Source organism: Lepisosteus platostomus, chromosome 9, assembly GCF_059453375.1.
Source record: "Lepisosteus platostomus isolate fLepPlt1 chromosome 9, fLepPlt1.hap1, whole genome shotgun sequence".
In the NCBI taxonomy this organism is placed as follows: domain Eukaryota; kingdom Metazoa; phylum Chordata; class Actinopteri; order Semionotiformes; family Lepisosteidae; genus Lepisosteus; species Lepisosteus platostomus.
The window spans coordinates 2,695,839-2,721,697 of NC_142619.1; the positions used below are offsets into that span (position 1 = coordinate 2,695,839).

The 25,859-nt window shown below is 55.7% G+C and overlaps 2 protein-coding genes and 1 long non-coding RNA gene across 10 annotated transcripts in view; 1 reads left to right on the forward strand and 2 right to left on the reverse strand.

Moving 5' to 3' along the window:
* The window catches only part of LOC148654365 (uncharacterized), a 140,445-nt gene that overhangs the window by 93,720 nt on the left and 20,866 nt on the right, over positions 1–25,859 (forward strand). The window lies entirely within an intron of this gene.
* Positions 2,238–14,930, reverse strand: LOC148654372 (uncharacterized). Of its 4 annotated transcripts, none has more exons than XR_015941359.1 (5): positions 14,495–14,930; positions 9,347–9,493; positions 9,179–9,262; positions 5,018–8,159; positions 2,238–4,830 (listed from the first exon to the last, which is right to left on the reverse strand). XR_015941359.1 is itself a non-coding variant. In XM_088646458.1 (4 exons), the coding sequence occupies exons 1-4, from the start codon at positions 14,913–14,915 to the stop codon at positions 6,505–6,507; spliced, it is 2,136 nt and encodes a 711-aa protein (XP_088502584.1). In that variant the 5' UTR covers positions 14,916–14,930; the 3' UTR covers positions 2,238–6,504. The 4 variants fall into 4 exon arrangements, 2 of the variants coding, with proteins under 2 accessions (XP_088502584.1, XP_088502581.1); XR_015941360.1 differs by having other exon boundaries at positions 2,238–3,458; positions 3,524–8,159; XM_088646458.1 differs by having other exon boundaries at positions 2,238–8,159; positions 14,666–14,930.
* LOC148654373 (sodium-dependent neutral amino acid transporter B(0)AT2-like) overlaps positions 20,222–25,859 on the reverse strand; it is a 36,298-nt gene continuing 30,660 nt past the window's right edge. For all 5 annotated transcript variants that reach the window (XM_088646474.1, XM_088646473.1, XM_088646472.1 and 2 more), the window contains exons 8-12: positions 24,851–25,025; positions 23,815–24,016; positions 22,823–22,982; positions 21,633–21,795; positions 20,222–20,983 (exon numbers count right to left, since the gene is read on the reverse strand). In XM_088646474.1, the coding sequence (XP_088502600.1) occupies positions 20,567–20,983; positions 21,633–21,795; positions 22,823–22,982; positions 23,815–24,016; positions 24,851–25,025 (1,117 nt within the window). In that variant the 3' untranslated portion in view covers positions 20,222–20,566. The remainder of the gene's footprint in view (positions 20,984–21,632; positions 21,796–22,822; positions 22,983–23,814; positions 24,017–24,850; positions 25,026–25,859) is intronic.

Sequence of the window (25,859 nt, forward strand, 5' to 3'; positions counted from 1 at the left end):
GTAGGTGTAACACGAAATTCTGCGTACAGCGATAGCAGTTTTCTAAACTGAAAAGTGTAAATAGCAGTATTTCGTGTAAGAATAAAAAAAAAGCTCCGCTATTTTTTGTGGAAATGTCACACGTGTATAATCAGGAACCCTTCTCTTCACACGGCAATACGTCCATTTTAGCCGAGTTTGATCGACACACAGGTAATAACGAACGACGCCACTGCGACCCCACTCACCTCCCCGACACGGAAGCCCGCTCCTCTGCCTGTCCGTCCGCGAACACCCCCCCTCAGTTTCCCGATGTTTCATTATTATTATTATTATTATTATTATTAGCACAAGTGACACAAGAAAAGGTTCGTAAATGTCGTTTCACAATCCCGCGAGCCCAACCCCCGGCTGTTTGGGCGCGAAACGGAAGTGAGGCAACAAAAAAAAAAGCGGGAGTTGCCACGGCAACGGGCGGCGCCGGTCGTTTCTTGGTTATGGCCACGAACAGGGCGAGAATATCGTCCATTGACGTTAATTAACATAAAACATTGTGTGTGTGTGTATATATATACAGTCAGGGGGTACTTAACTTATTTGCATAAACAGATTAGCACAGCTGAACAACACGCCAATGGTTCGTTTACCTTTCTTAGTTTTAACATAAAATTCAATTTCTATGTTAAACGGGATTATATTCGGAGTGGACGTCGTCCCTTTCATTTTACGGATACGGTACCTCCCCATAATCAGTCAATAGATGTATTATCAATATAACCCTTTTCCGGTCCACATCCGGGCGCGTAAAATACAGAACGGTGTCAAACCCATTCAAAAGAAAACCCGAGTATTTAAAGATCTTGATAAGAAACGTTACAAGCCCCTCCGAAACATTCTGGCTTGAACACATCGAGAAGACAAACGACACATAGTGTGGTTTCTTTATTCATGCTACAAAACACACACTGATCACCTAGCTTGATTTTAAAGGCACCGTTTGTCAGTACGGGGCTGCAGGCGGGTTTCTGCGGGGGGGGTCCTTGCAGGTGGTCTTAAGGCCGGCAGCTATATTTCACCGCGGGGTGAACCCTACTTAGTGTTTTTTTCGGCGAAAGTTTGTAAAAATAAATACGGGCGACTATATTGGTGTCCCCGTTTGTCATCGCTCCGCGTCGTCTGCTGAGCGGCTCCATTTGTGCGTGTGACACAAGGATTGGTGAGGTTACGGGAGGATTTCAGGTGGTAGGAGTTGCGTCGCCATACAGTACGTAGGCTGCAAAGGAACAAGTAACAGGTTTATTCCCTGCTGAAAAGAGAAGGAAACACAACGTTTCTGCTGTGGAGCCTTCTTCGGGTGTTCCACAGCCGAAACGTTATGTTCTCCTTCTCTTTTTCAGCAGGGAATAAACCTATTACTCGTTCTGTTATAGGAAGATTACTTTCTATTCGCCAGTAGTCAGAATTATGCGCGGATAGAGGCGTAGTTAGACGTTAGACAGTAAATTGGGTCAATGTCGCCATCTCCTGGGCACTCTGAAGAACGGATTTCCTGGGCATGTCCTACAGCGCACACAACACGACAGGACACTGCCGCACGTAACCTGATGAGAAAATGAATACGAACAAATACGAGCAAGACAGCAAGAGAAAAGGAGACCACAGACGATCCCAAAGTTATGCACAACACAGTACAGGAAATACAGGACAGGAAAGAGAATCCCTCAGTGATAAACACACACAAGAGGACAGGAGAGACAGATCACAGACTCCCTCAGTGATAAACACACACAAGAGGACAGGAGACAGTGAGAGAGAGGAGATCACAGAGAATCCGATCCCTCAGTAATAAACACACACAACAGGACAGGAGACACAGTGAGAGAGAGAGAGGGGGGATCACAGAGACTCCCTCAGTGATAAACACACACAACAGGACAGGAGACACAGTGAGAGAGAGAAGGGATCACAGAGACTCCCTCAGTAATAAACACAGACAACAGGACAGGAGACACAGTGAGAGAGAGAGAAGATCACAGAGAATCCCTCAGTAATAAACACACACAACAGGACAGGAGACACAGTGAGAGAGAGAGAGGGGGGATCACAGAGACTCCCTCAGTAATAAACACACACAACAGGACAGGAGACACAGTGAGAGAGAGGAGGTCACTGAGACAGACTGGAGCTCACGTCTTGGTAAAACTGTTAGCAAGTGTCCACGGAGCGCACACCGCGCACTGAAAGGAATCCAGACAGGCTGAAAAATCAAAGGGTCATTTATTTTTTTCCATTTTTTCTTTACAAGTTCACTGGCTTAACCCCACTAGAATTCCAGCTCCCCAGAACAAACCTATAGACCGTATTTACACAGCGAGGGCTGACCAAGGCACGCCCCTGTGCTGGGCGTTTCTTTCCTTGGCGTCTCGTGAGGAGAGAACCGTCTCCACAGGGTGTCCGATGGAGACGCCGGCGGGGCCGAGGGGTCACACCCGGGCAGCCGGGGGGCGAGCACCGGGCCGGGCCGGCTGGCGCTGAGCCTGGACCTGCATCGCGCTGCCCCCAAAAAATAAACAAAACAAAACCGCAAGAGGCCCATCGGACACCGCGGAGGAAAGGGGTCTCCTACCAAGTCCCGAAAGACAGGAAGAAAGGAAAACTTATTTACAAGTACGCACGCACACACGCAGAGCAGCTCAGTCCTTCTCCTAAACCCCAACCACACGACGGCGAACCCGAGACCGGAGACTCGCAGGGCCAGAGGGACAGAGAGAGGGGAACGGAACAGGAGCGCGCTGGCCGGAGCCGGAGATCTGCACCCGTGCCGACGCAAGCCCCGAGCCGAACTCGTCCGGGAACTGCCCCGCGACCAGCAGGGGGCGCTGTGAGCAGGAGACCACCCTGGCACAGGTCAGGAGACTCCACGCTGGTCCTTCACGGGGGGGGTGGGGGACACACAGACACACGGGCCCGCTCCAAAAAGACCCGGGTTCGAGAGAGCACGCTCCAAGGTGGAACCGCAGAGGGCAGAGCAGGAGGCCGCAGGCATGGAGACGCCCCACGTCTCGGGACTGTCCTCGGCAGGGCCGAAGACGAGCTCGCGGCCAGCTCGCTCAGAGCCTTAGCGCCCCCCTCTCTGACCTGCCAGGACAGGTGCTCCGAGTCGCACGTCTATCACTGTTACAGGCGAACGGAGCAGCGATCTGATGGACCGACAGTCAGAAGTGACCTCTCCGGATTTTCTCCAGAGCAGCTGGGAACCTGTAACAGGGAGGAGTCTCTCTCTCTGAGCCTGGCACCTGTGTGTCTTCAGCTGGTAGGAGCAGGTGAGGTGTCTCTCTCTCTAGCTCTGAGCCTGGCACCAGTGTGTCTTCAGCTGGTAGGAGTAGGTGAGGTGTCTCTCTCTCTTGCTCTGAGCCTGGCACCGATGTGTCTTCAGCTGGTAGGAGTAGGTGAGGTGTCTCTCTCTCTGAGCCTGGCACCTGTGTGTCTTCAGCAGGTAGGAGTAGGTGAGGTGTCTCTCTCTCTCTAGCTCTGAGCCTGGCACCAGTGTGTCTTCAGCTGGTAGGAGTAGGTGAGGTGTCTCTCTCTAGCTCTGAGCCTGGCACCAGTGTGTCTTCAGCTGGTAGGAGCAGGTGAGGTGTCTCTCTCTCTAGCTCTGAGCCTGGCACTGGTGTGTCTTCAGCTGGTAGGAGTAGGTGAGGTGTCTCTCTCTCTAGCTCTGAGCCTGGCACCGGTGTGTCTTCAGCTGGTAGGAGCAGGTGAGGGGTCTCTCTCTCTAGCTCTGAGCCTGGCACCGGTGTGTCTTCAGCTGGTAGGAGCAGGTGAGGGGTCTCTCTCTCTAGCTCTGAGCCTGGCACCGGTGTGTCTTCAGCTGGTAGGAGTAGGTGAGGTGTCTCTCTCTAGCTCTGAGCCTGGCACCGGTGTGTCTTCAGCTGGTAGGAGTAGGTGAGGTGTCTCTCTCTCTAGCTCTGAGCCTGGCACCGGTGTGTCTTCAGCTGGTAGGAGTAGGTGAGGTGTCTCTCTCTCTCTAGCTCTGAGCCTGGCACCGGTGTGTCTTCAGCTGGTAGGAGTAGGTGAGGTGTTTCTCTCTCTAGCTCTGAGCCTGGCACCGGTGTGTCTTCAGCTGGTAGGAGTAGGTGAGGTGTCTCTCTCTCTAGCTCTGAGCCTGGCACCAGTGTGTCTTCAGCTGGTAGGAGTAGGTGAGGTGTCTCTCTCTCTAGCTCTGAGCCTGGCACCGGTGTGTCTTCAGCTGGTAGGAGTAGGTGAGGTGTCTCTCTCTCTAGCTCTGAGCCTGGCACCGATGTGTCTTCAGCTGGTAGGAGTAGGTGAGGTGTCTCTCTCTAGCTCTGAGCCTGGCACCAGTGTGTCCAGCTGGTAGGAGTAGGTGAGGTGTCTCTCTCTCTAGCTCTGAGCCTGGCACCAGTGTGTCTTCAGCTGGTAGGAGTAGGTGAGGTGTCTCTCTCTCTGAGCCTGGCACCTGTGTGTCTTCAGCAGGTAGGAGTAGGTGAGGTGTCTCTCTCTCTCTAGCTCTGAGCCTGGCACCAGTGTGTCTTCAGCTGGTTGGAGTAGGTGAGGTATCTCTCTCTCTAGCTCTGAACCTGGCACCAGTGTGTCTTCAGCTGGTAGGAGTAGGTGAGGTGTCTCTCTCTCTAGCTCTGAGCCTGGCACCGGTGTGTCTTCAGCTGGTAGGAGTAGGTGAGGTGTCTCTCTCTCTAGCTCTGAGCCTGGCACCAGTGTGTCTTCAGCTGGTAGGAGTAGGTGAGGTGTCTCTCTCTCTAGCTCTGAGCCTGGCACCAGTGTGTCTTCAGCTGGTAGGAGTAGGTGAGGTGTCTCTCTCTCTGAGCCTGGCACCTGTGTGTCTTCAGCAGGTAGGAGTAGGTGAGGTGTCTCTCTCTCTAGCTCTGAGCCTGGCACTGGTGTGTCTTCAGCTGGTAGGAGTAGGTGAGGTGTCTCTCTCTCTAGCTCTGAGCCTGGCACCGGTGTGTCCAGCTGGTAGGAGTAGGTGAGGTGTCTCTCTCTCTAGCTCTGAGCCTGGCACCAGTGTGTCTTCAGCTGGTAGGAGTAGGTGAGGTGTCTCTCTCTCTGAGCCTGGCACCTGTGTGTCTTCAGCAGGTAGGAGTAGGTGAGGTGTCTCTCTCTCTCTAGCTCTGAGCCTGGCACCAGTGTGTCTTCAGCTGGTTGGAGTAGGTGAGGTATCTCTCTCTCTAGCTCTGAACCTGGCACCAGTGTGTCTTCAGCTGGTAGGAGTAGGTGAGGTGTCTCTCTCTCTAGCTCTGAGCCTGGCACCGGTGTGTCTTCAGCTGGTAGGAGTAGGTGAGGTGTCTCTCTCTCTAGCTCTGAGCCTGGCACCAGTGTGTCTTCAGCTGGTAGGAGTAGGTGAGGTGTCTCTCTCTCTAGCTCTGAGCCTGGCACCAGTGTGTCTTCAGCTGGTAGGAGTAGGTGAGGTGTCTCTCTCTAGCTCTGAGCCTGGCACCAGTGTGTCTTCAGCTGGTAGGAGCAGGTGAGGTGTCTCTCTCTCTAGCTCTGAGCCTGGCACTGGTGTGTCTTCAGCTGGTAGGAGTAGGTGAGGTGTCTCTCTCTCTAGCTCTGAGCCTGGCACCGGTGTGTCTTCAGCTGGTAGGAGCAGGTGAGGGGTCTCTCTCTCTAGCTCTGAGCCTGGCACCGGTGTGTCTTCAGCTGGTAGGAGTAGGTGAGGTGTCTCTCTCTAGCTCTGAGCCTGGCACCGGTGTGTCTTCAGCTGGTAGGAGTAGGTGAGGTGTCTCTCTCTCTAGCTCTGAGCCTGGCACCGGTGTGTCTTCAGCTGGTAGGAGTAGGTGAGGTGTCTCTCTCTCTCTAGCTCTGAGCCTGGCACCGGTGTGTCTTCAGCTGGTAGGAGTAGGTGAGGTGTCTCTCTCTCTAGCTCTGAGCCTGGCACCGGTGTGTCTTCAGCTGGTAGGAGTAGGTGAGGTGTCTCTCTCTCTAGCTCTGAGCCTGGCACCAGTGTGTCTTCAGCTGGTAGGAGTAGGTGAGGTGTCTCTCTCTCTAGCTCTGAGCCTGGCACCGGTGTGTCTTCAGCTGGTAGGAGTAGGTGAGGTGTCTCTCTCTCTCTAGCTCTGAGCCTGGCACCGGTGTGTCTTCAGCTGGTAGGAGTAGGTGAGGTGTCTCTCTCTCTAGCTCTGAGCCTGGCACCGGTGTGTCTTCAGCTGGTAGGAGTAGGTGAGGTGTCTCTCTCTCTAGCTCTGAGCCTGGCACCGGTGTGTCTTCAGCTGGTAGGAGTAGGTGAGGTGTCTCTCTCTCTAGCTCTGAGCCTGGCACCGGTGTGTCTTCAGCTGGTAGGAGTAGGTGAGGTGTCTCTCTCTCTAGCTCTGAGCCTGGCACCAGTGTGTCCAGCTGGTAGGAGTAGGTGAGGTGTCTCTCTCTCTAGCTCTGAGCCTGGCACCGGTGTGTCTTCAGCTGGTAGGAGTAGGTGAGGTGTCTCTCTCTCTAGCTCTGAGCCTGGCACCGGTGTGTCTTCAGCTGGTAGGAGTAGGTGAGGTGTCTCTCTCTCTAGCTCTGAGCCTGGCACCGGTGTGTCTTCAGCTGGTAGGAGTAGGTGAAGTGTTGCCGGCAGCGTGGGCAGCAGTAGGGTCTCTGCCCCGTGTGGATGCGGTGATGGGTCTTCAGCGCCCCCAGCTGGTTGAACTTCTTGCCGCAGACGGTGCAGGGGTAGGGCGTCTCGCCCGTGTGCGTGCGCCAGTGCTTCTTGAGCGTGCCCGAGCGGCCGAAGCACTTGCCGCACTGGGAGCACTGGTAGGGCCGCTCGCCGGTGTGGGTGCGCTGGTGGGTCTTGAGGTCGCCCAGCTGGGTGAAGGGCTTGTCGCACTGCTCGCAGTGGTAGGGCACCTGGCCCGTGTGGATCTTCAGGTGCGTCTTCAGGTAGCGCGCCGTCTTGAACACCTTCAGGCACACGGGGCAGGAGAAGGGCCCCAGGCCGGCCGGCGGGGAGGCGGAGGCCGAGGAGGAGGAGGAGGAGGAGGAGGAGGAGGAGGAAGAGGAGGCGGGCGAGACCAGGGACGGACCCCGCCCGGCGCCGTTCTCCCCCCCCTCGTCCCCCGGCGGGGGCGGGTCGTGGACCGCCTGGTGCCGGCGGAGGAGCTCCAGGCGGCGGAAGCTCTGCCCGCACTCGGCGCACAGGTACAGCGTCTCCCCGCTGCCCTGCTCTTCCTCCTCCTCCTCGTCTTCCTCCTCCTCCTCCTCGTCGTCATCATCGTCGTCATCCTCCTCCTCCTCCTCCTCCTCCGCTCCGGCCCTGTCAGCCCGCGGCCGGCCCTCCCTCTGCCTCTTGGCCTGCCCCCCCTCCTCCTCCTCTTCCTCCTCCTCCTCCTCGCGCTCCTGCTTGACGGCGGCCCCCCAGTGCTGGCGGTCCTGGTGCCGGGTCAGCAGGGGGAAGGTGGGGAAACTCTGGCCGCACTCGCTGCAGAGGAAGAGCGTCCCGTCCCGCACGGCGGCCCCCCCGCCACGGGGGCACCCGCAGGCCCCGCCCGCCCCCCAGGACGAGCAGCGGGGGCCGCCGCCGCAGGCGGCGCAGGGCGGCGACTGGCGGCGGCTCGCCCGCTGGGGGGGGGCGGCGGCGGCGGCGGCGGCCTTGGAAGAGGGGGCGCGGCGGCGCTGCCGGGGGGTCCTGGGGGGCCGCGGCTCGCGCTCTCCCGCCGGCGGGGCCGGGAGGAGGAGGAGGGGGGGGGCGGACGGCGACGCCCGGGGTTTGGCGGCTCCCGCCGGGGGGCGGCCCGAGCGGCCGGGGGGCGGGGCCTTCGTGAGGGAGGGCGGGGCCGGGAGGGCGGCGGGCGGGGCTTGCTTCAGAGTGGGCGGGGCTTCGGATCTGGGACCCGGGGCCACTTGGGCCGAGGGGCGGAGGGGGGGAGGGGCCGCGGGGCCGGAGGTTTTCGGGGGCGAAACCAGGGAGGGCGCCCTGGCGCCGAGGTGATTGACAGCCGAAGACGGAGCGGGCGTCCGACTGCTGGCCGACGCAGTGACTGAGGCAGAGGAGGAGGAGGAGGAGGAGGCGCTCGTGGGCTTCTGGAAGCTGACGGCTCGGCTGCGCAGCATCTCCAGGTACTGCTTCCTGTGGGAGCGCTTGATGTGTTTCTCCAGGTAGTGCAGAGCCGTGAAGCAGATCTCACAGTACGGACACGGGTACGAGACAGGCACCTCCTTCTGTACAACTGGGGGAGAGAGAGAGAGGGGTTCATACAGACACACTGACTGGACACTCCAGTACATTAACACTGCACTGAGAGAGAGAGGGGTTCATACAGACACACTGACTGGACACTCCAGTACATTAACACTGCACTGAGAGAGAGAGGGGTTCATACAGACACACTGACTGGACACTCCAGTACATTAACACTGCACTGAGAGAGAGAGGGGTTAATACAGACACACTGACTGGACACTCCAGTACATTAACACTGCACTGAGAGAGAGAGGGGTTCATACAGACACACTGACTGGACACTCCAGTACATTAACACTGCACTGAGAGAGAGAGGGGTTCATACAGACACACTGACTGGACACTCCAGTACATTAACACTGCACTGAGAGAGAGAGGGGTTCATACAGACACACTGACTGGACACTCCAGTACATTAACACTGCACTGAGAGAGAGAGGGGTTCATACACACACACTGACTGGACACTCCAGTACATGAACACTGCACTGAGAGAGAGAGAGGGGTTCATACAGACACACTGACTGGACACTCCAGTACATTAACACTGCACTGAGAGAGAGAGGGGTTCATACAGACACACTGACTGGACACTCCAGTACATGAACACTGCACTGAGAGAGAGAGGGGTTCATACAGACACACTGACTGGACACTCCAGTACATTAACACTGCACTGAGAGAGAGAGGGGTTCATACAGACACACTGACTGGACACTCCAGTACATTAACACTGCACTGAGAGAGAGAGGGGTTAATACAGACACACTGACTGGACACTCCAGTACATTAACACTGCACTGAGAGAGAGAGGGGTTCATACAGACACACTGACTGGACACTCCAGTACATGAACACTGCACTGAGAGAGAGAGGGGTTCATACAGACACACTGACTGGACACTCCAGTACATTAACACTGCACTGAGAGAGAGAGGGGTTCATACAGACACACTGACTGGACTGTCCTGGTCTGTAATGACAGGAGCCTGAAGACGGACTCACCTTCGCAGGTCTTGTGTGCAGAGGCCCCAGGCTGCTCTGACACCTCCTCCTTCACGATCACCGCCTGCGTCTCGGCCTCCAGACCTGACAGACAGAGCACCCCGCTTAGTGAGCCCCCCCGCCCGGGCCCCGGCGAGCGCCGCTGCTGACCGTCCGGCCCGCACTGACCTGTGTGGACGCTGGGGGACTCGGGCTCCAGCTCGTCCCTGCGGATCAGCTCACTGCCGTCCTCGGAGACGACCCAGCGCGTGATGGAGCCCCCGGACTTCCCAGAGCCCCGCGGGGCGGGAGAGTCCGCGCACAACCTGGACATCACTGAGAGAGAGAGAGAGAGGGGTCAGCACGGACTGGACACTACAACACTGAGAGACAGAGACAGAGGTCAGCACGGACTGGACACTACAACACAGAGAGAGAGACAGAGGTCAGCACGGACTGGACACTACAACACAGAGAGAGAGACAGAGGTCAGCACGGACTGGACACTACAACACCTAGAGAAAGAGACAGAGGTCAGCACGGACTGGACACTACAACACTGAGAGACAGAGACAGAGGTCAGCACGGACTGGACACTACAACACTGAGAGACAGAGACAGAGGGGTCAGCACGGACTGGACACTACAACACAGAGAGAGAGACAGAGGTCAGCACGGACTGGACACTACAACACAGAGAGAGAGACAGAGGTCAGCACGGACTGGACACTACAACACTGAGAGACAGAGACAGAGGGGTCAGCACGGACTGGACACTACAACACTGAGAGACAGAGACAGAGGGGTCAGCACGGACTGGACACTACAACACTGAGAGAGAGACAGAGGGGTCAGCACGGACTGGACACTACAACACAGAGAGAGAGACAGAGGTCAGCACGGACTGGACACTACAACACCTAGAGAAAGAGACAGAGGTCAGCACGGACTGGACACTACAACACCTAGAGAAAGAGACAGAGGTCAGCACGGACTGGACACTACAACACTGAGAGACAGAGACAGAGGGGTCAGCACGGACTGGACACTACAACACTGAGAGACAGAGACAGAGGTCAGCACGGACTGGACACTACAACACAGAGAGAGAGACAGAGGGGTCAGCACTGACTGGACACTACAACACAGAGAGAGAGACAGAGGTCAGCACGGACTGGACACTACAACACTGAGAGACAGAGACAGAGGGGTCAGCACGGACTGGACACTACAACACTGAGAGACAGAGACAGAGGGGTCAGCACGGACTGGACACTACAACACTGAGAGAGAGACAGAGGGGTCAGCACGGACTGGACATTACAACACAGAGAGAGAGACAGAGGGGTCAGCACTGACTGGACACTACAACCCTGAGAGACAGAGGGGTCAGCACTGACTGGACACTACAACACAGAGAGAGAGACAGAGGGGCCAGCACTGACTGGACACTACAACACAGAGAGAGAGACAGAGGGGTCAGCACTGACCGGACACTACAACACAGAGAGAGAGACAGAGGGGCCAGCACTGACCGGACACTACAACACAGAGAGAGAGCCCGAGGTCAGCACGGACCGGACACTACAACACAGAGAGAGAGCCCGAGGTCAGCACGGACTGGACACTACAACACCGAGAGCGAGGGGGGGGTCAGCACGGACTGGACACTACAACACAGAGAGAGAGAGGGGTCAGCACTGACTGGACACTACAACACCTAGAGAAAGAGACAGAGGTCAGCACGGACCGGACACTACAACACTGAGAGAGAGACAGAGGTCAGCACGGACTGGACACTACAACACAGAGAGAGAGGGGTCAGCACTGGCTGGACACTACAACACCGAGAGAGAGACAGAGGGGTCAGCACTGACCGGACACTACAACACCGAGAGACAGACAGAGGGGTCAGCATTGACCGGACACTACAACACAAGAGAGAGAGACAGAGGGGCCAGCACTGACCGGACACTACAACCCTGAGAGAGAGACAGAGGGGTCAGCACTGACCGGATACTACAACCCCGAGAGACAGAGGGGTCAGCGCTGACCGGACACTACAACCCTGAGAGAGAGACAGAGGGGTCAGCACTGACCGGACACTACAACCCTGAGAGACAGAGGGGTCAGCGCTGACCGGACACTACAACTGAAAATCTCTTCGGAAGCCGGGACATCGCAAGTCGAAAATAAAATCTCCAGTTTCTTATGGGGGGAAACTCCACCCTCCTCCTGAACCGGAGACCAGTTCCATCAGAAACCCCCCTGACCAGAGAACAGCACACAGACCAGTGCAGCGAGCCCAGTGCACAACGCCGTCCTGCTCAGAGAAACCAGCCGGAGCTGAAACATAACTCATTCGTCATGTTCACGTTTCCACTCTCGTAAGACACTGCTCTCCTAGCGATGGGCCAGCGCGATCCCCCTACCGCTGAGAGAGGAATCGACGAGGAAAATACAAACAGCGCTTGTCAGAACGAAATAAAACGCACGAAAACAAAGGGGGCAAACTCTTCCTGGAGACCCCCGTAATGAACAGCAACTACAAAACTCACACGCACGCAAAAAAACACTTGGATAACGAGAGCGCAGGCTTCCTCTGTGCTGGCGGACAGAGCGCTGCCGCCCCCTGGTGTCCTGCCCCACCCACAGCGCCTGTCACCCCTGGCGCTGCAGACAGACGCCCGCAGGAGGGGCTCGGGCGGAGCCGGTCCCTTCCGAACCTCAGAGTTCGGCTGAGCGCGATTCTGTTCTTATAGCGAACGACAAGGTACAAATCCTTCGTGTTCGGATTGGAGAAAGTTCCTGCACCGAACGTTCTTATACCGGGGTGCGAGTGTAATACCTGTCTGGACCCTCCACTCCGAGCTCTTCCCAGGTCAGGGGGAATCCCACTACCCCCACCAGTGTGCAGCCCCACCTGGATGATGCTCCAGTCCTCTCACACACACCAGCTCTCAGTGGGGAGGAGAGCAGAGGGATGGAGCCAGTTCAGAGAGGGGGGTTATTAGGAGGCCATGAGGGGTAAAGGCCAGGGGGGGAGTTTGGCCAGGACACTGGGGTAACACCCCTACTCTTGTCGAGAGACACCCCGGGATTGTTAATGACCACAGAGAGTCAGGACCTCGGTTTGACGTCTCATCCGAAGGACGGCGCCTGTTTACAGTCTAGTGTCCCCGTCACTATACTGGGGCATGAGGACCCACACAGACCGCAGGGTGAGCGCCCCCTGCTGGCCCCACTCACACCTCTCCCAGCAGCAGCCTCAGCTTTCCCAGGAGTCTCCCCTCCAGGTACTGGCCAGGCTCCCCCCTGCTGGGCTCCAGCTGGGAGCTGCAGGGCGGTAAGGCAGCTGGCGAGAATAAATATATACTAAATGAATCCTTGAGCACTGGTGTGATACCTTAACCCATCCAAACAGCTGCTGTTTACCCCCGAGTCAAAAAAAAAAAGATGGCCCTGGACCACCTGAACAATCGTCTCCTATGTTCTCTGTCCAACTTACCCTTTCTTGCAAAAAACTTTGAACGTCCTGTGACAATTCAGTTCAATAATCATCTCTCTGCAGAGAGCCTGGGTTCCAGACCCACACACAGCCCAGAAGCTGCCCTGATTACAATCTTCTCCTGGCTTCTGGGGAAGGTCTCGTTTCTGCCCTGACTCTCCTTGACCTCAGTGCTGCTTTTGACCACAGTATCTCTCCTTCTCCACTTGCGACTGTGCTAGGGGTTTCCGACAGCGACTCGTCACGTCTGGTGTTCCTCAGGGGTCCGATACTGGGCCCCTACTTTCCAAGCCCTGACACACGGGTCCCGCTTGCCCACGCATTTGTCTTCTCCCGAATTGGCTACTGTAACGCTGTACTCGCTGGGGCTCCTAAAGCCACCTTTGAACGAACTCCAGTCTGTCCGAAATCCGGCAGCCAGAAACCCGACCAGGTCTGGTGCCCGTGTTCACATTACTCCTGTCCTGGAGTCCCTGCACTGGCTTCCTGTCAAATTCCGTGTGGACTTGAGAATCCTCCTGCTCACCTCTAGGGCTCTGCTTGGCCTGGCGCCTCAGTACCTGTCTGAACTGCTATCGCCCTGCTGCCCACCTCACAACCTCCGCCCCTCTGATTCTGGTCTCCTGTCTGTCCCCCAAGCCCGTCCACACTCTAGGGGGGGGGACAGGATCCTCTCCTGCTGCGCCCCCCAAGCTCTGGAACTCTCTCCCCGAAGAGCATCCTTCTCTAAACTCCTTCAAACCCCGACTCAGACCCACCCCTCTGCTCCAGAAGGAGTTTTTATCGAACTGGTTCTGGGGGCGCCCCCCCCTTCTCTTTACCCGCGGTACCCCAAAACCTCACCGTCGCCGCCGCGCGTCCGTCTTCTTACCGCGCAGAGCTCCGAGAGCCCACTTTTAAAGGCGCTATACCCCAAAAATAAGGAACTTGCATGACTTATACGACTACAGCTGCTCTAAACATCCCTACTGATCAGAGCCACAGGAAAAAGCCGGAGCCGTTCTGAAGGGCAGGCAGAACACACACAAAAACAACACCACAATCACAACACGACATCGCAGCAGCCGGAGCGCAGTTCCCGACAGAGACTGACGAGCGGCGACACGAGGGTGGGGGCTGGACAGCGCAGACACGCGACTCCCCCGCCCTGCGCGACGGCGCTATATAGCGGGCATGCGCAGTGGGCCGGACGGACAGGCCGAGGCCCGCGGGTGCTGTCCAGCCGGACCCTCCCGGGCCGGAGAGGCGACAGTCGCCGGGGTCCGTGCGGATGATTCCGGGTGGGGTTGGCCGGGGGTCGGGCAAGTGACCCGGGCCGCACACACACACACACCCACGCACTCACCCGCCACGGGAAACGCGCTTCGCCACTACAAACAGGAGGCTACACGCCCGCAACCGGAACAGCCACAGCGACCCCGACACCCACCCGCTTCCCGTCCGCGGTGGGGGAAATCACGGGTGGGTGGGTGGGTGTGGGGCGGGCGTGCGTGCAAAGCGACGCCGAGGCGCTATATACAGCTCCCACGGGGGGGCTGCGGGGCGGGTCGCGCGACAGGAGGAGCAGGCGGCATGCCCAAGCACCGAGGCGGCGGCGGCGGCGCATGGAAAAGGCGCTATATAAAAGATAAAAAGCAGACCGAGCCCCGTGGCGTGGCGTGGCGTGGGGCGGCCAGGCACGCGAAAAATCGGGGTTGCTCCGTGCACAACCCCCCCTCCCCTCCCCTCCGGTGCACGGGATTTCAGCGGGGGTTTTGTGGCGTGTGTGTGTGTGTGTGAGTGTGCGTGTGTGCGAAACAAAAAGAAACAAAAGTATCGCTCGTGACCACCTGCGCTCACGGCCGGGCCTCCTCTTCCGTGCCTCTGCGTCTCTCTCCCCCTCTCTCTCTCTCTCTCTCCCTCCGGTACCGTCCTGCTCGGGCGTCGGACAACAAAGCGGACCTGTGTCTCTCTCTCTCTCTCTCCCCCAACTCGCTCCTGGCGGCTCAGCTCTTCCTCACCGTCTCTGCCAGCCTCCGCCGCCGAGACCCCATTACTCTGCCCCCATTGGTCACGTCTCGCCGCCGTCGGCCCGCCTCCGGCCTGACGGGCGGGCCGCCCCCGCCAATGGGCAGCGGGAGGCCGCCGCGAGTGGCGCCGGAGCCGGCCAATCAACGCGGCCGGGGCGAACAACCCCCCCCCCTCCCGTCGATGTCCCGCCCCTTCGCAAAAGCTGACCTCCGCCGATCTGAGGGTTGGCGTTGTGCGCATGTGCGGGGGGAGGAGCATACAGGTTTAGTCGAAGAAAACAGGTTATATCAAATTTGGGGGCTTTTATTTTTCCTACCGACTCAGTTTTATTACTAAGGCAGCAACAGCATGCAACACTGCTGTGCACAGCGGTGTCCTTGCTGATGGACATCGCAAGCTTCTTGACTCATTTAAAGTGTATTAAATATTTTTTTTAATAAACAAAATCGATTGATATGACCTCTGTTCCGATTTAAATCGATTGAACCATACAGCAGGAGGGAGAGGAGGGCGAATACTCGTTACGACCAGTCCAGCCAACTTTAATAAGCGCTTCAAATCTGATTTACCGCTCAAGAAGGTAAACAGCTCGTTTACCTCGCTGAGGATCGCGCTGGATGGAAAACATGCGGACGAACCGGCTCTCCGGGACTGTGGGACTGTGGGACAGCTCAGCCCCGGCGCACCGGTTCACACTTCACACACTCGGCCACCAGGGGGCCCTTCTCGCACTGGTCACCTACAGACCGCCGGCGAGCGAGTTTAGAGTTCGAGGTGCTTTATGAGCATGACCGCTGGGTACAATCGGTGTTGCCAAAGCAAATGAAAGTAATGATATTTACATGAAACAAAACAAAAAATAGAAGTAAAATAAAATCTACAGACATATTATAAAATATTGACATATACTGTAGGCGGCTGGAGCATTATTGGGAGACAGACTCACTGTTCCTCAGGCTGTGACAGGAGATCACACACTGTATTATTATTATTATTGAGATACAGGCTCACTGTCTGTTCCTCAGGCTGGGACAGGAGATCGCACACTGTATTATTATTGAGAGACAGGCTCACTGTCTGTTCCTCAGGCTGTGACAGGAGATCACACACTGTATTATTATTATTGAGAGACGGGATCACTGTCTGTTCCTCAGGCTGGGACAGGAGATCACACACTGTATTATTATTACTGAGAGACAGGCTCACTGTCTGTTCCTCAGGCTGGGACAGGAGATCACACGCTGTATTATTATTATTGAGAGACAGGCTCACTGTCTGTTCCTCAGGCTGGGACAGGAGATCACACGCTGTATTATTATTATTGAGAGACAGGCTCATTGTCTGTTCCTCAGGCTGGGACAGGAGATCACACGCTGTATTATTATTATTGAGAGACGGGCTCACTGTCTGTTCCTCAGGCTGGGACAGGAGATCACACACTGTATTATTATTATTGAGAGACAGGCTCACTGTCTGTTCCTCAGGCTGGGACAGGAGATCACACACTGTATTATTATTATTGGGAGACAGACTCACTGTCTGTTCCTCAGGCTGGGACAGGAGATCACACACTGTATTATTATTATTATTGAGAGACAGGCTCACTGTTCCTCAGGCTGGGACAGGAGATCACACACTGTATTATTATTATTGAGAGACAGGCTCACTGTCTGTTCCTCAGGCTGGGACAGGAGATCACACACTGTATTATTATTATTGAGAGACAGGCTCACTGTCTGTTCCTCAGGCTGGGACAGGAGATCACACACTGTATTATTATTATTGAGAGACAGGCTCACTGTCTGTTCCTCAGGCAGGGACAGGAGATCACACACTGTATTATTATTACTGAGAGACAGGCTCACTGTCTGTTCCTCAGGCTGGGACAGGAGATCACACACTGTATTATTATTACTGAGAGACAGGCTCACTGTCTGTTCCTCAGGCTGGGACAGGAGATCACACACTGTATTATTATTACTGAGAGACAGGCTCACTGTCTGTTCCTCAGGCTGGGACAGGAGATTACACACTGTATTATTATTATTGAGAGACAGGCTCACTGTCTGTTCCTCAGGCTGGGACAGGAGATCACACACTGTATTATTATTATTGAGAGACAGGCTCACTGTTCCTCAGGCTGGGACAGGAGATCACACACTGTATTATTATTATTGGGAGACAGGCTCACCGTTCCTCAGGCTGTGACAGGAGATCACATACTGGGCTGCCAGATCAACTGAGTTCCCTCCTCCCTCTCCCAGTAGGATTGGGACCCGTTGTGATTCTGGCAGGTGTGGGAACTCTGGGATTAGAGAAACATTCTTCCCGAAATTCAGAAATCTAATCCCAGAGTATCTGTCACAGTGCAATGTGTGCCGATTTATATCCCAGTGGTATTAAGTCGGCACAACAGCCTCAGCGTGCTTTGGCCCAGGGTTCGATTCTAGCGGGTGTCAGCGGAGTTTGCATGTTTCACCTACGTTCGCCAAAATTGACCCTAGAGCAGGAACGGTCTGATCCGCGTGTCCATTTCCAGCTCTCCCAGGTGTTGGACACTTCACAAGCGACTTCACACCCCGAAGGTTTCCAAGAGAAAATAAACCTTGCAGCTACTCCAATCAAACAGCTCGTTAGTTCAACAGTGCACCGAGTTTGTAGAGTTCAAGGCATCGGTTAAGTAACGAAGCTCAGCTGGAGGGGAGACCTGCCCGTGTGCGGACCTTCGGCACCAGGACTGTGGCGGATCCCAGGGGTGCCGTCTGTGTGGAGTCTGCATGTTCTCCCCAGGTTTGCATGGGTTTCCTCCCACAGTCCAGAGAGAGGCTGGGAGGTTAATTGACTTCTGGTGTGTGTCTGTGTGTGTCCTGAGATGGACTGGCCCTGGAGTGAGTGTGTGTGTCCTGTGATGGACTGGCCCTGGTGTGTGTGTGTGTCCTGTGATGGACTGGCCCTGGTGTGAGTGTGTCCTGTGATGGACTGGCCCTGGTGTGAGTGTGTGTGTGTGTCCTGTGATGGACTGGCCGTGGTGTGAGTGTGTGTGTGTCCTGTGATGGACTGGCCGTGGTGTGAGTGTGTGTGTGTCCTGTGATGGACTGGCCCTGGTGTGTGTGTGTGTGTGTGTGTGTGTGTGTGTGTGTGTGTGTGTGTGTGTGTGATGGACTGGTGTCCTGTCCAGAGTGTACCCTGCCTTATGCCCATTGCTTGCTGGGATAGACTCCTGCTTCCCTGTACTGGACACAGCTGTTAGGAAATGGAGGGGGAACGGTCACTCAGTACTAAACTGCACTGCATCTCTGCCATCGCACTGTGGGGTAACAGCACTGGGCTGCTCTTGGGGTGTCTCTACACACTGCTCGACAAGGAGTGACGTACACAAGGGGGTCAAAGGTCGTGTGAAAGTCATTTTAATCAGGTCCTGTTTGAAACCCACGGACAACAGTGACCGACAAGCAAGGCACATACTGTACAAGTCTCCATCAAAAATACGAGAATTCTCCGCCGCGTGCCCGGGGTCCCCTGAAAATCGGGGTGCAGCCCTCGGGGTCTGTACGGGTCGTGACAATCACACAGCTGGTTCCGGTTCTGGTCCGCTCCGGTGCTCGAAGCGCCGAGGGACCTTGAGGAAGGAAGGAATTGTCCGGATCGGAGTCTTCCTCGCCCGAGCAGCTCCTGACAGCGGTCACCCACCCACACAGGGCAGGGAACCAAGACTGACGTTACCGTTTCATCACGAGACACAGGGGTTACTGACTCTGCTGACAAGAGAGACATCTTACAGACTACAGAGCTGTCCGTCTCTCTGGACACTGCGATTTCAGTCTGTACAGAGCTGTCCGTCTCTCTGGACACTGCGATTTCAGTCTGTACAGAGCTGTCCGTCTCTCTGGACACTGCGATTTCAGTCTGTACAGAGCTGTCTGTCCCTCTCTCTGTACACTGCGATTTCAGTCTGTACAGAGCTGTCTGTCTGTCTCTCTGGACACTGCGATTTCAGTCTGTACAGAGCTGTCCGTCTCTCTGGACACTGTGATTTCAGTCTGTACAGAGCTGTCTGTCCGTCTCTCTGTACACTGCGATTTCAGTCTGTACAGAGCTGTCTGTCCCTCTCTCTGTACACTGCGATTTCAGTCTGTACAGAGCTGTCTGTCTGTCTCTCTGGACACTGCGATTTCAGTCTGTACAGAGCTGTCTGTCCGTCTCTCTGGACACTGCGATTTCAGTCTGTACAGAGCTGTCTGTCCGTCTCTCTGGACACTGCGATTTCAGTCTGTACAGAGCTGTCTGTCCGTCTCTCTGTACACTGCGATTTCAGTCTGTAAAGAGCTGTCTGTTTGTCTCCCTGGACACTGCGATTTCAGTCTGTACAGAGCTGTCTGTTTGTCTCCCTGGACACTGCGATTTCAGTCTGTACAGAGCTGTCTGTTTGTCTCCCTGGACACTGCGATTTCAGTCTGTAAAGAGCTGTCTGTTTGTCTCCCTGGACACTGCGATTTCAGTCTGTACAGAGCTGTCTGTCTCCCTAGAGACTGTGATTTTAATCTGTACAGAGCTGTCCGTCTCCATCGACACTGTTTTTAATCTGAACAGAGCTAGGACACTATATACATACTGCTAACACTATATACACCCAGGAGAGACACACGCTGTATATATATACATACAGTACACGTACAAAATGAGGTCACCCCCACTCCTCCCAGAATCCTCTGGGTCTCTTCCCCTAGAATGAACTACAGAACAGGTAACGGGCTCAAGTCGACCCGTTTCAAGCTGCCCAGGGTCCTGTGAAAGGCTGTGGGTATTCCACTCCCCCTGCCAGGCTGGGACACGACTTTGAAGGGACCAACCAGGCTGGACACTGGAAAGCAGCACCCGGGTCTCGGTGCCGGCCCGGTACTGGTCCGGAGTTCCGGATGACAGCAGCCACAGAGGTCCGATTCCCGGGCTCGTTTCCAGGGTGCTCCGAGAGAGGTGAATGAGACGCAGGGAAAAAACTCTCTTCCTCAGGGGAGCAGACGGACAGATCTGGATTTTAGGAGTCCTGGGAATTTGAGGAACCGGAACCAGGAGAATGGACCTGGAAGGGGCAGTTTTTTTTGGTGTGTGGGAGGGGAGGAAAATAGGGTGCAGACACAAAGTCGAACCTCTCTCTTTATCTTTCCATCGGAGATCGCCTGTCCTGTGCCGCACCAAGCCAACAGTCTCCACTTCCTGGTTTTTAAAAGGTCACCTGACCAATTGTACTCATCCAATTGCCAACCCCCCCCCACCCACCCAATGCATTCTGGGAAACGTAGTTCATTAACGTAGAAGAGCCGCCATCTTGCCCAAACCCACCGCCCTCCCTCGACGCATATATACAAGTGTGTGTCTCCGTGCGTCCGACCTCAGCGGGGGGGAAAAACAAACCGATTCGTTTTGATTCGCACACCATGACGGGTTACACCAACCCCCCGTCTCTCAAATCAGCCCTTTTAAATACATACACATATATATATATATTAAAAAAAAAAATCTGATCGTTCATAAAAACAAGAATAGAGAGCCCCCCCTCAGCCCACGGCCCCCCGAGTCCGGAGAGGCACTGGCGGTGAGCTCCCCCAGCTGCAGGAGCAATACTATAAATAACGCTAGCGTTGTAGGAAACAGCGCCCCCTCCCGCGCCGCAGGCTCGGCGGGGGAACTGCAGTTCGCTGTCACACACTCGCGAGCCCCCTCCCCCTCTCTCTCTAGGGGCACGAGGTGTGCACGGCGGCTCACGGCGATATCGATTCCGGTGAGCTGTCGCTGGTAGTGTCTTCGGCGCTGCGGCGTCCCGGAATTTGGCCTCTCCCTTTTCCCTCTCTCTCCCCCCTCCTCCTCCTCCTCCTCCTCCTCCTCCCTGCCTCTCACACTCCGGTTGTCTCCTCCTCCTCCTCCCCCTCTTCCTGTGGGAGGAGCCTGTACAGCCCCTCCCCCCGCCCGTCGGCCAATGGGAGGAACCCGTTCTCCGGGGGGGGCCGCCCCCGCCCCCGCCTCCGCCCCTCCCCCTCCCCGCCGCCGTCGTCGTCGTCGCCGCCCAGCGGCGGCTCGGGGGAGGGCCCCTCGGCGGGGTCCGTGGTGCTGCACTTCCTGTAGATGTCGTGATTCCTGTGCCTGAGGGCCGCGGGGGCCCCGCCCTCCTCCCCCCCCCCCGGCGCCCCCCTCCTCAGGTCGACGACGAGCTGGCGGACGTAGCCCACTGGGATGGGCAGGGAGGCGAGCAGGATCAGGGACACCAGCACCCCTAGAGCCCAGGCTGGGTACTGCAGCTCTTCCTCTTTCACCTGAGAGAGAGGGAGACCAGAATCACGCTACAACTCCCACAATCCCCTTCGGTGGCTCGACAACGCATTCAAACGACAGGGAAATGAGCACGGGGGGCACCCTTCTTTACGCGAAGGGTGGTGGGGGTGGGGAACAAGCTGCCCAGCCCTGTGGTTGAAGCCAACACCCTGGCGTCTCTCCAGACACAGCTGGGTGAGCTCCTCCAGTCAGGACAGGAGGCTCTTCTGTACACAGAGGGGGGTGGGGGTGGGGAACAAGCTGCCCAGCCCTGTGGTTGAAGCCGATACCCTGGCTTCTCTCCAGACACAGCTGGGTGAGCTCCTCCAGTCAGGACAGGAGGCTCTTCTGTATACAGAGGGTGGTGGGGGTGGGGAACAAGCTGCCCAGCCCTGTGGTTGAAGCCAATACCCTGGCTTCTCTCCAGACACAGCTGGGTGAGCTCCTCCAGTCAGGACAGGAGGCTCTTCTGTACACAGAGGGGGGTGGGGGTGGGGAACAAGCTGCCCAGCCCTGTGGTTGAAGCCGATACCCTGGCTTCTCTCCAGACACAGCTGGAAGAGCTCCTCCAGTGAGGGACAGGGGGCTTTTCTGTACACTGAGGGGGGTGGGAGTGGGGGACAAGCTCCCCTCTGACGATCAGGATCTCACCTTCTGCTGGTTCCAGGACTTGTAGGTGGGGTGCTTGAGGACCATGTTGATCAAGCTGGCCAGCAGCAGGCCGACCATGGCCAGTGGGCAGATGAACTGCCACAGGTACTTGTACACCACTGGGGGGCGCCACTGCAGCATCACCTCGATGTCGTCCATGAACCTGCCGAGGGGCACAGAGGGGAGGGGGAGAGGGCTGGGTGAGCTCAGGGGTGCTTCTGGGAAAACATACGAGTTCTAGATATGGGCGTGTCTGTCTGCCCCGTGATGAACTGGTGTCCCATCCAAGGTGTACCCTTGAGCATGTTGCTTACTGGGACAGGCTCCGGTATCAGTGAACCCTTGTGTAGTTTCTCTGTGATTGATTGGGCAACCCTGGTGAACCCTTGTGTAGTTCAGGCACAGATTCTCTGTGATTGATTGGGCAACCCTGGTGAACCCTTGTGTAGTTCATGCACAGATTCTCTGTTATTGATTGGGCAACCCTGGTGAATCCTTGTGTAGGTCTGGCACAGATCCTCTGTGATTGATTGGGCAACCCTGGTGAATCCTTGTGTAGGTCTGGCACAGATCCTCTGTGATTGATTGGGCAACCCTGGTGAACCCTTGTGTAGTTCATGCACAGATTCTCTGTGATTGATTGGGCAACCCTGGTGAACCCTTGTGTAGTTCAGGCACAGATTCTCTGTGATTGATTGGGCAACCCTGGTGAACCCTTGTGTAGTTCAGGCACAGATTCTCTGTGATTGATTGGGCAACCCTGGTGAACCCTTGTGTAGTTCAGGCACAGATTCTCTGTGATTGATTGGGCAACCCTGGTGAACCCTTGTGTAGTTCAGGCACAGATTCTCTGTGATTGATTGGGCAACCCTGGTGAACCCTTGTGTAGTTCATGCACAGATTCTCTGTGATTGATTGGGCAACCCTGGTGAACCCTTGTGTAGTTCATGCACAGATTCTCTGTGATTGATTGGGCAACCCTGGTGAACCCTTGTGTAGTTCATGCACAGATCCTCTGTGATTGATTGGGCAACCCTGGTGAACCCTTGTGTAGTTCATGCACAGATTCTCTGTGATTGATTGGGCAACCCTGGTGAACCCTTGTGTAGTTCAGGCACAGATTCTCTGTGATTGATTGAGCAACCCTGGTGTAATCTGTCTTGTCGATGTAGAGACAGAGTCAGCCTTACCGGTCAGCGCCGTACATCCAGGCCACACTGAAGGTTTCGAAGATCACGACGATGATGAGGGGCAGCGTGGCGGAGTAATCATCAAACATCGTGACAAAATAATTTCCACAGCGCTGGACGAATATCAGCCCGATCACAAATCCCAGAAGGCAACTGAATACTGAGAGAGAGAGACACATTCACACACTGACTGGACACTCCAGTACATTAACACTGCACTGAGAGAGAGAGATGGGTTAATACAGACACACTGACTGGACACTCCAGTACATTAACACTGCACTGAGAGAGAGAGAGAGGGGTTAATACAGACACACTGACTGGACACTCCAGTACATTAACACTGCACTGAGAGAGAGAGAGAGGGGTTAATACAGACACACTGACTGGACACTCCAGTACATTAACACTGCACTGAGAGAGAGAGAGAGGGGTTAATACAGACACACTGACTGGACACTCCAGTACATTAACACTGCACTGAGAGAGAGAGGGGTTCATACAGACACACTGACTGGACACTCCAGTACATTAACACTGCACTGAGAGAGAGAGGGGTTAATACAGACACACTGACTGGACACTCCAGTACATTAACACTGCACTGAGAGAGAGAGGGGTTCATACAGACACACTGACTGGACACTCCAGTACATTAACACTGCACTGAGAGAGAGAGGGGTTCATACAGACACACTGACTGGACACTCCAGTACATTAACACTGCACTGAGAGAGAGAGGGGTTCATACAGACACACACTGACTGGACACTCCAGTACATTAACACTGCACTGAGAGAGAGAGGGGTTCATACAGACACACTGACTGGACACTCCAGTACATTAACACTGCACTGAGAGAGAGAGAGGGGTTCATACAGACACACTGACTGGACACTCCAGTACATTAACACTGCACTGAGAGAGAGAGGGGTTCATACAGACACACTGACTGGACACTCTAGTGCACTGAGAAAGGGGCAGGGCTGTACCGGTCAGCATGGTCTTGTGTCTGGCCAGGGTCTTGAAGCTGTCGATCAGAGGGGTCAGGATGCCCTGCATGGTGCCGAACATGGTGCTCAGGCCCAGGTTGAGCAGCATGAGGAAGAACAGGCAGGACCAGAAGGGGCTAGCGGGGAACAGCGTCATGGCCTCTGTGAAGGCGATGAAGGCCAGGCCTGTGCCCTCCACTCCCTGGGAGAGAGAGAGGGAGAGAGAGAGGGGGAGAGAGGATAAAGATGGGACAGAGGAAGAGGAGAGGAAGGAGAGAGTGAACAGAGAAGGAGAGAAAGGAGAGATGAGAGAGAAGAGGGAGGGATGGGAGTGAAAGGAGAGATGGGAGAGAGGAAGGAGAGAGGATGAGAGGGCAGGGGGGAACAGGAGAAGACAGAGGACAGAGGGCGGAGGGAGTTGAGGAACAGAGGGAGAGAGGAGGAGGCAGGAGGAGGTGGGGTTAAGGCACGGTGTAAGACATACACAGAGTAACACATAACACATACACAGAGAGAGGGAGAGGAGAGAGGGGGGATGGAGGGAGAGGGAGAGAGAAGAGAGGGGGAGAGAGGATAAAGATGGGACAGAGGAAGAGGAGAGGAAGGAGAGAGAGAGTGAACAGAGAAGGAGAGAAAGGAGAGATGAGAGAGAAGAGGGAGAGAGGGTAGGAAAGGAGAGAGATGGGAGAGAGGAAGGAGAGAAAGGAGAGAGGATGAGAGGGCAGGGGGGAACAGGAGAAGACAGAGGACAGAGGGCGGAGGGAGTTGAGGAACAGAGGGAGAGAGGAGGAGGAGGCAGGAGGAGGTGGGGTTAAGGCACGGTGTAAGACATGCACAGGGTATTCACACACAGCACGAACGGCAAGCCACCTGCGCCTGAATCTCGACCCTCCGAGAGGCCCCACTCTCCGCGCCAAACCCCGTTCGAGCGCGCAGTCGCTGCTCTACGATCCGTCATCGGTCATCGATAGCCACCGGGCGGGGGGGATACTCTGAAAGCCCCCCCCCTGGCGCGCGGCAGGTATTCAAAGCCCACCTTGTTCATCTCGTCCTCCAGCCTGCAGGCGTTCAGACCGCGGCTCGCGTTCAGGCCCCAGTCCTCGAACCAGGCGCCGTACTCCTCCATCGACACCGAGCCCGGGTCCGACAGGTTGAACGGGGGGGCCATCTGGGCCGGGAGAGGGCCGAGCTGGGCCAGGAGATTTACGTTCCTGGGGGGGGGCACAGAGAGTGCGGTTTTAAAATCTGCACGTAGCAGGGAGATGGGTCTACAGTTTCCAAGCGAGATAAGGTGTGTGTGTGTGTGTGTGTGTGTGTGTGTGTGTGTGTGTGTGTGTGTGTGTGTGTGTGTGTGGAGGGAAGTCAACACTTAAATACAGAGAAATGATTCGCACTGGAGTGGGGGGGTGTTACTACAGGCAGAGGAGGAAGGTTCATACAGCTACAGAGCGAGCCAGTCCCATTCCGCCCTCTCTCTCTCAATTCAATTCAATTCAATTCAAGGTGCTTTATTAGCATGACCGATGGGTACAATCAGTGTTGCCAAAGCAAATAAAAATAATAAAATTAACATAGAACAAAACAAAAAATAGAAGTAAAATAAAATCTACAGACATGTTACAGACATTTACAACAAAGACATATTATATAATATCGACATACTGTAGGCGGCTGGAGTATTATTGGGAGACGGACTCACTGTTCCTCAGGCTGTGACAGGAGATCACATACTGGGCTGCCAGTTCAACTGAGTTCCCTCCTCCCTCTCCCAGTAGGATTGGGACCTGTTGTGGTTTTGGCAGGTGTGGGAACTCTGGGATTAGATTTCTGAATTTCGGGAAGAATGTTTCTCTAATCCCAGAGTATCTGTCACAGTGCAGTAGGAAGTGCACCTCTGTCTCTATTTCTCCCCGCTGGCAGTGGGAGCACAGCCTGTCCTCTCTGGACAGCCAGGTCTGCCTGTGTCCAGTGTGTGTGTCCAGGCTGTGGTCACTGAGCCTGTCCTCTCTGGGCAGCCAGGTCTGCCTGTGTCCAGTGTGTGTGTC